General features: G+C 40.9%; 1 protein-coding gene across 1 annotated transcript in view; it reads left to right on the top strand.

The window, feature by feature from the left end:
* The window catches only part of Arfgef3 (ARFGEF family member 3), a 146,413-nt gene that overhangs the window by 50,198 nt on the left and 83,407 nt on the right, over window positions 1-12,808 (top strand). The window contains exon 5 of the mRNA XM_021173858.2: window positions 10,688-10,756. Within this exon, the coding sequence (XP_021029517.1) occupies window positions 10,688-10,756 (69 nt within the window). The remainder of the gene's footprint in view (window positions 1-10,687; window positions 10,757-12,808) is intronic.

Here is a 12,808-nt window from a genome sequence, read left to right as displayed (position 1 = left end):
TAGCTACCCCGGTGCTGGTCCGGCCGGAAGACTGGCTGGCAGATTTGAGGCTTGGATTGTGCACTTGGAACTCTGTTGTTAGAAAACAGGTAAAGTATGTTTGTTAATGTGCACCAAAACTAAAGTCAGCCCTTGTGGTGAAAGAAGAAAAACAGACTACACAAAAGGACCGTTTTTGTTTTTTATTTTCCTTTTTGCAGAGCTGAAGATGAAACTTCTAGAGCTTTGTACATACTAGACACACACTCTCTATCACTGAGCTATCCCCCCAGCCCAGGAGGATTATGTTTGTTTCATCTCAATAATATTTTTTCATGTGTGTGTGTGTGTGAGTGTGTATGCGTGTGTGTGTGTGCGCGTGCGCATACACTTGTACAAGTGATTGTGTTCATTCCTCAAGAAACCATCAATTTTGGGTTTTTTTGATAGGAGTCTCTCACAGAGATCTGGGGTTATTGATTCGGTCATTCTGGTTAGCCAACAAGACCCAGGTTCCTGATTGTCTCAGCCAACCCAGCACTGGGATTATATGAACATATCAAACTTACGTCCTTATGCTCACTCACACAGCAAGCACTTTGCCTCCAGAGCTGTCCTTCCAGCTCTCAATAATATTTTAATGAAAAGTCCTTCATTGAGATTACATTTATCCAAACAATCATACATTTATCCAAAGGCCTGGCTCTTTGTTGTTTGTTTGTTTGCTTGCTTGCTTTGATTTGGTTTTGAGATAGGGTTTCTCTGTGTAACCTTGCCTTTCCTAGAATTTGCTCTATAGACCAGGTTGGCCTTGAACTCACAGAGATCTAGCTACTGAAAGGCATGTACCACCAGCCTATGGCTTGACATTTTAAACACTAGGCAACTGCTCTTCTATGGAAAGAATGATCATTAGCAGAGCTTGAGGCTAAAATGACTGAGTTGTTTACCTTCTTATATCAAGGGGCAAAGAAAGCCCTTCTTACCATAAGCCATGATGATTCTTTGGAAATTGTATAATCGTCTTTGGCGTTAAGGAAAAATCAAATGCTTGATGAAAAATGTATGACTCTACAACGTACTGCTGTTGGAAATTGTATATAATTCCTTAACTGCTGATGTTGGGGGTGAGTCTAACAACCTTACAGCATACTCTACCAGCAGTGTCTGGTTCTCCTAAGTAATTTGTTTTTAGACAGCTTTCCTTCCTGCTGTTAATGTTGATTGAGATAAGATTTTTCTACCTGGCACACACATTTATACAATGCTAATTATATTTTCCTTCTTTCTCTTTTACCCTTTGAAATAACTACCTTCGGCAGATGATTATAAAGAAGAAGCAAGCATGCAGAAGTCCATAACTGTAAATTTTTTCTTTAGTTTATTCACTCTTTGTGAGATGAGGTTTCCATATTATCTATTAATTTCTTTTCATAAGTATCACCATGTCTAGGTGCTGTACCATTTGGACATACTTGAGAACTACTCTAACCTAATAACTCTCCCACTATGATCAGAAGTTAAGCTCTCTGTGTTTACTGTGAATGTTCTAGAATTCTGAGTTCCTAGGAGAGTGGAAAAACACTTCAATGATTCCAATCTCTTATTCAATAAATATTGTGGGGGTGGGGATGAGGGTGGGGGTGTGCATGTGAGTATGTACCAGGCACAATGCTGGACTCATATGAGATACTATGGCATGAATAAAATAAAACCAGAGCCATGTAAAAACTCTTTGGAGGTTAAAGATTAAGGCAGAAGTCAATAAAATCTCAAAGAACACCCAAACCATAGTAAGCACAATGACAACATAGTCCAAGAACTAGAAAACTATTCATAAAAGGGCCTGAGGGGGGGCAGGTATAAAGGGTGTGAATGGAGGGAGGGTCTTCTGAAGAAGTGGGTTTTAGCGAGAAAATTATCCTAAAGGCATAAGTCAGCACCCAAAAAGCAGGACAACCATACCCAAAGGGAAGCGAAGAAGACCAAAGGACCAAGGTTCACTTCAGCTAAAACAAGGAAGAGTTCTACTTTCCCAGAAATTATGGGAAGGAATTTTCCTTCCCATAAATGTGGACTGGTATTAGTTGGACAACATTTGTTAAAAACCCTCATATTTTTTAAAAATTATTAGATATTTTCTTCATTTACATTTCAAATGCTATTCCCTTTCCTAGTTTCCTCTCCGAAAGTCGCCTTCTTGGCATTGTTTGCTTTATACTCCACAGTGGTTCCCTAGCCCTAGCCATCCAGTGCAGTAGTGAGAAGTAGCGAAGAAGGAGAAAGAAGAAGAAAGAAACATTTCTGCTTGCATAAGATGGATTAGAACTTGGTCACAGGCCAATAGACAGTAGGCTCAAAAATGTAGTCTTCACTCTGAACAGTCATGTGCCAGGATTCTATTCTTGACAAAGAAGGTCAACTGGAAGTCTGCCAAGACACTTATCACATGAGTCTGGCTTGTTTTCCCCCAGGGTTATTCCCTCTGCTACCTCTTGGTCTGTTTATGTTGCACTTTTCTCAGAAGAAAGGGATGAAGATGCATTCAGTTGTGCATGAGGTTAGCTAGAGCCTGACAATAGCCTGATCAGGGGAAAATGCACATTGAAAATCTCTTCAACTAGTAATTCCTAAGTTTTGATTCAGGCATAGATGGAATTTTCTCTAGTTCATAAGTAAAAACTAATGGTAGACTTAGTGGTTTCTATCCCTTTGGTGCCTAGCAGAGCAGCTGGCGTGTGCTCACTAATTGCCTGTTAACTTGGTTATTAACTAATAAAGATGAGAAGGAAACACATGTGTGTATTTTCTTTAGTGGTGCACCAAAATAAACAACAAATGGAACAAACCAAATTGTAATTACTGGTGAGAATATGGGTTCAAAAATAAAAAATATTTTAAGTTTGTAGTTTAGAATTGAAGTAGCCTATATTATCAGATCATTTCTGTAATTAAACTGGCATGATTTAATTTACTGCTAGACCTAAACAGTCACTGGAGCAGGACTCTTTCAGCCTTTTAGATTTTCTGGAAAGGCTACGTATATGAACTGGGAGTTAACCTGGTCCTAAATGTGTCGTGTTTGAAAGATCAATCAACCTTCCAAATGTCTGAACTAACTGCAGAGCCAATGATAGTTTCAATGATGAAACATAATGATGGACTAGAAATCTCTTCCTGTAGGGGAAAAATGTTCACATACATATCCATGTGCACAAAAAAAGTCATAAAAAAAGCGCTCATTCCTACCACTGACAGGCTTCATTTTTGTTCTAGTTATTAGGTAAGACCATATGCATAGGCATAATAAGAAAATATATACCTATAAACTCCAAGCATGAACCAGAACTGGAAATATTGTGCTTTGTGAGTTTCTTCTGAATTTCTCTTTTCCATCTTGTACTCTCCAGACAGCTTAAACTGGGGTAATTTTTTTTCTATAGTAGAAGAATGTAGGGGAGGAAGAATGGGATGAGGAACAGTTGGAGGGTGGGCCAGGAGGGGGATAACAACTGTACTGTAAAGAAATATTAAATAATAATATTAAGAATGACTGTATATCCTCATATATATTTCTAATGCCTAAAGTACAAACTTGTATTTTCTGAATTATAGCTGCCTCGCTTAAAAAAGATAGTTTTATAGACTAATATGTATAAATTTCCCTAACTTTCAGGTCCAGTTAGACTGCAGAATCATTCCTTACCTAAATCACTGGGCTTTTATTTTCTCCTAGATGGAACTCATAATTTGGATGTTTTAGAAGAGTTTGTAATTATTAAATGGTTTATAGAGAATCAGTTTGGCTCTATCCCTTTGATAGATACCCTGAGAAGCTTGCCTGGGACATATTCAAGTCAATACTAAAATTATCAAAAGCCCCAAAGCTTATAGATGCAGAGATTATCTGAGGTAGTAGCCCCATCCAGCAGGAAGGCAAAAGGACAGGAGTAAATATGTCAGTGCACTTTGATTTCTTAAAATCCTGAGCTGAGATTAAGTTGCAACGAGCTTACAAAACTGTGTGTGCATGAGTGATGTACCTTAAGGAACTTTTAAAATTCAATGGTTTTTCAACTGCACTGGTTTGCTCACTCTATCGGTCAATTTCTTTCAGTAACAAACTATCTGAGAAAGTCACCTTTCTTGGAACCCTGGTTGTCTGGTCCTGGTGCTTTTTAGCCTCTTGCAGAGGAGAACATCATAGTGGGCAACAAATGGGAAAGCAAAGCTGAGTACCTCATGGTGTCCGAGAGAGAGAATGAGTAAGGTCTCCTTTACAGGCATTCTTCCAGTGAACTAAGGTCCTCCATTCCTCTCCACCTCCTAAAAGTTTCGCTAAAGCCCAATGGGCACTAGAGATGGGGTGACTAAGCCTTGAATATATGAACTTTTGGGAGATATTTGATCTCCCAGTCATGTTTAGCCTTAAACACATGTTTAGTCTTTGTAACACAAAGTTAGCATCTATAAATTTCATGTTTAAGAGCCACACAACTGAGTTATAAAATAATGGAGAAGGAGGAAAGGAGGAGGAAGTAAAAGAAGAAGAGGAGGAGAAAGAGGAGGAGGAGGAGGAGGGATCCCCAAACCCTTATAAAGTTTTAAGTAAGCTTACAGTTTTATATTGGACTGGATTCATGACTGTCATAGGCTACATGTGACATAACATAACACTCAAAAAGTAATTTTTTACCAACATGTATCAACTATGTAGAGTTAAAAGCTAAGCATTCAAAGGCCTGTTATGTAGTAGGAAAGAGAACAACACAGGAAGTGTGGAGGGATGCTTCACGGAAAATATTCCTGGGTATGTTGTTGTACAAAGTGAAGTATCTCTTGCCAGGATTCTGAACATCATTGGTAGGCGCTTTCCAAATCTTAACCACCCAACTAGGCCACTTGGACTTGCAGTATCACAGAGTAAAGACCACTTAATCTGAAATGCTTGGAACCAAGTGTTTTAACTGTTTGAATTTCTCAGGTTTGGAGGATATTTGTGTAGACTTTACCAGTTAAGAAACTCTACTCCAAAAATCCAAAGTCTGAAATGCTCTAAAATCCAAAACTGTTTGGAGGTCTGCATTCAGAGTTTTTGACTTGGAAGTCTTTCTGATTTTTCATTTAAGGATATATGTGTACGCATGCATGCGTGCATGTGTGTGCTAAAAACTGCCTCTAGATAATTACAATGAGGTTTTCAGAATAGTGTTCTTGTGTGCCATTAGACCTCCTAACTATCCTCTGTATCCACATTATAATAATGACTTAGGGCATAGACTTAAAGTCTCACTGGGTCTCTGTAAGGCTGGTCACTCATACTTAGAACACAGAGAAGATACTAAGCATAGATGAGGACCCACAGCAATTCTCAACAAATACTGCAGCGAAGACAGACATCATAAAGAGAGATTTTACTATCAAGAAACTTAGTAGTCAATGGGAGGGGCACTGAAAGGGGGCACAGATTAAAGCAGTATGTGTAAACTTCCCTGAAGAATGGCTATATATATATATATATATATATATATATATATATATATCCCACTTTTGAAGTTTCTTCTGGGATCATTTACAGCTGTTGTAGTTAGGTTTTATGTTATACATTTTAAGAAATTTACCTGTGTTCTACAAAATAGGCTATATTATCAGTATATAACAGAAGTGCTTAGAAAATGTATGGGAACATGGAGTTGAGAGATTTCAGGGGACTGACTAGAATAGTAAAGATGTGGTGGGAGGGAGGCATTGGTAAGGTGACACCCAGCTTCCAAAGGAGGGCAGCCACTTGTACTTCCTAATTCCTTCCTCAAATGGATTTGAGTCAGTTCGTCACCACTAGAAAGCCTGGGATCTGTCAGTAATTCCATCTGCATGTTTAGTGCTGTCTTTACTGCTTCAAGTTCCATTTTGTTCTAGTATGTCTACTTTTAATACTTATCGGTCTAAAGATAATATGAGAGAACTACTTTGCATGGGATATTTGATTATGCTTGCTTTAGATTTGTGACTCTGGGGCTAATAATGCCACTTCCCAAGGAGCAAAAATGTTCAAACCACCACAACCATATTTCTGGATTCTCTCTCTCTCTCTCTCTCTCTCTCTCTCTCTCTCTCTCTCTCTCTCTCTCTCTCTCTCTCTCTCTCTCTCTCTCTCCCTCACACACACACACACACATACATACACACACACACATATATATACATACACATACATACATATATGATCATACTCCTCCCCTACTTTACTCCAGTTCCTCCCAGATCTCCCAATTTGATATTACCTTTTGAAAAAATGTAAGTTCTTGTGTTCAATTATAATAAATCAGTTTCATTCCCACCCCAACCCCTGTGCGTGTGTGTGTGGGGGGTGGATTAGTGTTCATATATGTGCACAGGGTGACTGCAGGAGGCAAGAGGACAGCCTCTCACTGGCCTGAAATGTTCCACTTAGGCTGGTCAGTGATGCTCGTGGATCTGTCTGTCTCCACCTCTTTACCACTGAGATAATATTCATGTGTTACCATGCTCAGCACTTTGATACATGTGTCTGTGGCCCAAACTCATCCCTCTGCTTATATGGCAAACACTTTATAACTAAGCTATCTCCCCAGCCCAAATTTCTCTTTTCCATTCTAATTATAATCATTTTAAATCCAGATTCCTAGATAGATTTATGGTTGAGAAATTACTGTGTATGCATATCAGCTATTCCGTTGTTATATTTTAAGCTTTCTCTCTCCATGGATGCCTTTTTTCTGCTTCCTTTTTTCCCCTCTTTGCTCATTTATTGAGGCAGTGCCAGCCAATTTGATTGCTAGATGCTGCCTGTGACTAAAGCTCTTGCTGTTCGCTCTAATTTAGTCACTGTACCCCTGAGAAGGATGCATTTCTAACAGGATTGCCCTCAGTATTTAGGTGCTCTTGCTTTCCATGGAGCCAACTTGCCCAGTGATAATGTAAACTTTTGCCTGCTCATTGCCCAAAGAAATCCAGGCACTAAATTAATTTGCTATTACCCTGTGTTTCCTATACTCCGTCAATGATATGATCTGATGGATTAATGCCTGCTGAGCACTGAGGCAGAATAGTCATTCCATTTATCATTTTTGCTCCTTGCTACATCAGCCTGGCTACATATCTTGTGAGACATGGGAGGCCCCATGACTAAGACCCAGTGTGTTTTCCACACAATAAACTGCCTTATTAATGTGCCTTACTTCCTTGTGTTTTTTTCCACTTTCCAGCTTGTTGGTTTTACTTTTTCCAGACAGCTCAGAGAATCAGTGAATACTGGTAGGTAGAAACTGGTGTGCAAAAACCTGTCCTCTCCAGCATTTCCAGGGTTGGTACCGGGTAAGAGATGCCTAGTTTTCTATGTACCCTGGCTGAAGGCCTCACTCTTTCGTGTACTGGTCCGCTCTAGTGATAAGATTTCCTGACACGTACAAAAATGAGTTTCCTATATTTATTTCCTGAGACCTTTTCTGTGAATACTGACAGCTTATAATCCTCACTGTCTCCCCACTCCACCCCATAGCTGCCTGATTCTCAGACCTGATGCCTAAATGAAGCTATTGCTCCTGAATATTGTGTCAGATTTTAAATTCTTTTAAAATCTACTTTTTGACACCTCACATGAATGCACGGGGAGCTAGAAAGCAGAAAACAAATTGGCAGCCCTTTGAGCAATGTTCATGGTTAACCAGTCTTTGAGTAATGTTAATAGTTAACCAGTTAGGCAAACATTTGCCTCCAGCATCTTATAAGGTGTTAGCCATTGCCAGTCTTTATTGCCAATATTCTCAAACCCACATGTTCAGCTGGAACAAGAGACCAAAGACCATCACTGCCACCTCTACCCATTATCTTCCTAAGCTTCCTTCTGTGTGCCAGACGCATGGTATAAAAAGAGAAGGCTGCCCAGTGTAACAAAATATTTAAGCAAGGAAGCAACAGATGGGTACACAATGAGCAGCAAAGCCTAAGCAAAGACTATAAATACAAAAATAAGCCAGTATATCATGAGATGGGTGCGTGTTCAAGATGTAAGAGAGGCCATGTAAAGGAAGGCCTTAAGAGGGAAGGGGACCTCCAAGTTGGTGACACTTGAGTTGAAGGCTGAAAGATGAGACCCATGGAAGTCCATGAAAGGAGGCTGACAGAAACCATATAGAATCCCCAAGGACAGAGGCTTCAGGCTACACACTAGGCTTGTGCGTTATGGGGGCACAGAAGATGGAAACTCCTTTCAAACAAGTACTGAGAGGACTCCATTGGCCTCACCCTTCCTTGCCTACCAAGCCCAGTTTCAAAGGTGGCCATTATAGGACATCCATATCGTCCCTATCCCATAGGGTCAAGGAACATGTTTGTCTTCTGGCCACAATGACACTGAACCACTTTTTATCTGGAGTCAACTATATGGATTAAAAAAAAAAAAAAAAAAAACTGGGAGATAAAATCAACAAGTAACTTAGCTAATCTGGTGGCACCACTTGGCAAAAAAAGAAAAAGAAAAAGAAAAGAAGAAAAAGAGAGAGAGAGAGAGAAAAAAAAAGAAAGAAAAGAAAGATTCTTTCTTTCTTTAGTTATGTACAGAAGGAGAGGCTGATCTCCCCACTACCACCCCCCACCAGCTTGAATAGACTAAGAGTTCTTTCTATCAGGCAATTATGCAATTGGATTTTGGTGTGGTGGTTAAGTACATATCCTGTATTATGTATGTTTGGGCTTTTGTGTTCTTTTCTGAACAGAACTAGATAAGGAAAATCCCAGAGGTTGTCTCTGGCAGGCCATACTGCATAGCTGTTGGGTTTAGGGGTAAGCAACAGGCTCCCGAGCTTTCCTATATGTTCTTTTCCAGCAAGAAAAGTCAGAAGCCAAGGAGAGGTGAGGGTCTGGATTTCTGTCTGCAAAGACAGACATGATTCTTAAATGCCAGGGGCTCTTATTGATTAGTTCCCTAATAGGTCTGTTAGAAAGAATATTTAATGCATCTTAAAGATCTTCTGAATGCCATCAATCATTTATCCTTAGGGAAGAAAGGGAACCCAGGACCAGAAAATAAGAAAATGCCATGCACCATCCTGAGGGCAGTTTTAAGAGAGATAAAAGTAACATAAAACACGTCTGAGTCCATGTGGTTTGGGGAAGGGATAAGACTAAACAGTCACAGTGGCATCTCAGTCTAGGCACAGAAGATGAAGATGGTGCAGGCCATATTGCACAGTGGTTTAACATATAGAGTCAAGTTATTTACACTCAACTTTCAGCTCAGTTATCTATGGCATCTTAAGCATCCTATTTTATCATTCTAAGGCTCAGCTTTCTTATCAGTAAGAGGACCAATCATTATAACACGTGTTTAAAATTAGCTGAAATAATCCATGAGACCTACCATTTCCTGGCCTAGTCGTTTTTCCTGGTCCTTAGTTTTGACTTGCGTTGTTTGATAGACATCCTGGGACTCTGGAGAGATCCTGTTTATTGCCAGTCTTACACTGCCTTTTTTTTTTTTTTTTTTTTTGGTTATGTTTCTCCTGTTGTGGTTGTAGCAGGGACCACTGTGTTTTGATGTGTCACTCTGTCTGGACGGCTTGCCAGTTCTTTTTCTGACTTTCAAGAACCCTTTACTCATGTGGACTACAGCAGTGAGTTTACGGACTTTCTGTTTAAAGTCTACCCGCTCATTTATGAGGAAATCTGTGTCTGCTAATTAGAGATCAGTGGTGGGACAAAAACTCTGACCTGTACTGCGACACACATGTTCTTGTGCTGATATACATGAAGACTCATATGAACATTGCACATACACACAGATATCATTCATGAAGGAAGGAGAATAGTTGAAAGCAAAGGAACCATGAATATAGGACTGCACAGACAGCCTGTGACAATTGGCTTAGTTGCTGTGAAGAGACACCATGACCAAGGCAACTCTTTTTTTTTTTTAAGGTTTCTTTTTTTTTTATTAGATATTTTCTTTATATACCTTTCAAATGCTATCCTAAAAGTTCCCTATACCCTCCCCCACACCCTGCTTCTCTACCCACCCACTCCCACTTCTTGGACCTGGCATGGCATTCCCCTGTACTGGGGCATAGAAAGTTTGCAATACCAAGCGGCCTCTCTTCCCAGTGATGGATGACTAGGCCATCTTCTGCTACATATGCAGCTAGAGACACGAGCTCTGGGGAAACTGGTTAGTTCATATTGTTGTTCCACCTATAAGGTTGCAAACCCCTTCAGTTCCTTGGGTGCTTTCTCTGGCTTCTCCATTGGGGGCTCTGTGTTCTTATAGAGCATGTAATGGGGAGTTTGTTTCCAGTTTCAGAGGGTTAGTCCGTAATCATCCTGGCAGGAGGCAGGCAAGCACAGTACTAGAGCAGTAGCTGAGAGATCTACATGTGGATCCACAGGCAGCAATCAGAGAAGAGTGGGGAGGTGGAGGAAAAGGGAGTGGGAGGAAAGAGAGCTAGTATTCTAGGGCATGGGGCTTTTGAAGCCCCAAAGTCCACTCTCACCCCTGTGACACCCCTACCCTGACAGAGACATTCCTACTCCAACAAGGACACATTTCCTAATCCTTTGAAACAGTTCTTCAACTGGAGGCTAAGCCCAATATGTGAACCTGGGGGGATCACTCTCATACCAACATATTTTAACCCTGTCTCTCCCTTCTTCCTTCGCTTCTTTCTGGCTCTAGGTTTTGCTGTGCATCACCTACACCCCGACATTTGACATGAATGGGAGTGCCGTTCTGAAGATCGCAGAGGTGAGTACTACCTGTTGGTGCCTGATGCTCACTGCTGCTTCCCCTCTGACTAAGAGGAAGACTTAACTAGATCTGAGTTGCAGCAGAGAGACTCTCTGATCACTTCTCTGCTGACGGTGGAGAGTTTCTGCTCATTTACTTTGTGGGAAACATGTTGTGTGGCTGGCTGGCCTTATTCCTGATGTCATGGGTCACGGGGCTCTGCAAGCTTAGGTTTACTTCACTTAAGTGAATTGCAAAGCGTTTTCTCTTTAAAAATAATTTTTAAGAAACCAAGTCTGAGAATTATAAAAGTGTTTATTGATTCAATTCTATCTGTTTCACAAGCCCTGAGAAATGCATCTTGTAACTATCACTAAACTATCTTGTAACAATCACATCTTGTAACTTTCCCGTCAGTGCTATACTGGGGTCACATGTTCCTTCCAGCACTTTCTAAACTGTATCCAGCAGAAAACCTGGCTTCCTGAATGTCTGGCATGTGCCTTAGCTTCCAGAAGCACCATCCTTTCAGAGCTATACTTTACATTACCTAGAATAGTTTTCCTTTCATTCCTTGAAAAGAATATTTTAATATTTGGTTGTTCCAGTGTGAGTACATGCTCAGACCACAAAGTGGTGATACTTTTCCGTACTCTGAAATCATGGAGAAGCATTCTACCACTGAACTACATCTCCAGTTCAGACCATGTGGAAAATCTCCAGAGCTGTCAAAAGAGAAGCTTCAATTAGCTAGTTGCCCCCCCCCAGTACACCAGGAAGCAGCTTTCAATCATTGATTTATAAAGATGAGCAAACTTTTCTTTGGGACATGTATCTGTCTCAGTGTATATAAGCAATGAAATAGCATTGTTATCAGAATTGTTTTCAACTGAATTTTAGGAGACATAGTGAATTTTAAGAGTCTTACTATTCAGGAGTTCATTTGTTCATTTGTTATAGGACAGTGAGGTTTCTAAAGTTAGCAAGTGTAAAGGAATTTTAATCAAGCATCATGGCTACTCTAACAAGGGATCACATCCAAAGACCTAGGTCTCTGTGATCTAGCAGGAATACAGGCATGCCCTTAGTACACACCTTTAAGCCCAAACAATGACATCTAATTGAGGGGCAGACAAAGTGATGAATCAGAGAAAGATTTGACAGAATGAGTCAAAGATAAGATACCCCCAGCTCTCAGGAGAACAGACAGGAAAGAGAGGTTACTTAAAAGCAGCACAGTTCACTTTAGAGAGTTTAGTGCAGTTCAGTTCAGTTTTGTTTGGTTCACGTAGTCAGTGAAGTCAGTGAAGTTCAGTTCTGTGGGCCTGTATACTGGAGGCTTTCCATGGAGATCTCTGGCCTGGCCAGGTGCTAGAGTTCAGGCGAAGGGGAGAGAATGCAAGCAGGGATGGGGAATTGCCTCCATGGCCTCTGCTGCTGCTCCACCTCCGTCTCTGTTGCTTCTGTTGCTCCAAGAGGCTGCATGGGTCACCCTGCGCTGAATTGGACCAGGCTGAGCCTTTGGGAGACTGACTAGCCAGCGAGGGGTGCAGGGGAGCTTCCGGCAGCATTTTCAGGAGAGCAGATCTCTTCCCCAAGCAGTGGTGTTACAGATCTTATGACAGAAGTTCTCAGATGATGGGGTAATTCTCACACACCTTTATTCCTTCTGGATAGGATCTTTATATACAACTTTGGAGTTGGTCAGGGTCTGACAATAGGTGCTTCCTATCAGCTTGGTCTGAGAGCTTGGTGATACATTATCTATGTGGAAGGGCTTGGGGTTCTGCCCCTACATGACTGGCTACAAACCTCTCTACAGGGGTTGTGGGGCTGTAGCTACATGACAGGAACCTGGTTCAGGAGCAGGTGAGGCTTCCTACCATCCCTTCAGGGTCTCTGGAGCTTCAAACCTTAGCTCAACCTTACCAGGCTTCCTCTCACAGTCTACCACCCCATAACTCCTCCTTTTCTTTTTATAAGGGAGAGGCATCATCCAAATAACTGTCTCCTATGTTGGGAACAGTTTGATATTGAACCACCTAATTAGTAGTGATTTTTGCAATGCTA

The sequence above is a fragment of the Mus caroli genome, chromosome 10 (genome assembly GCF_900094665.2).
Source record: "Mus caroli chromosome 10, CAROLI_EIJ_v1.1, whole genome shotgun sequence".
NCBI classification, from domain to species: Eukaryota; Metazoa; Chordata; class Mammalia; order Rodentia; family Muridae; genus Mus; species Mus caroli.
The sequence above is the reverse complement of the archived record's forward strand: the minus strand, read 5'-3'. Positions and strand labels throughout refer to the sequence as shown.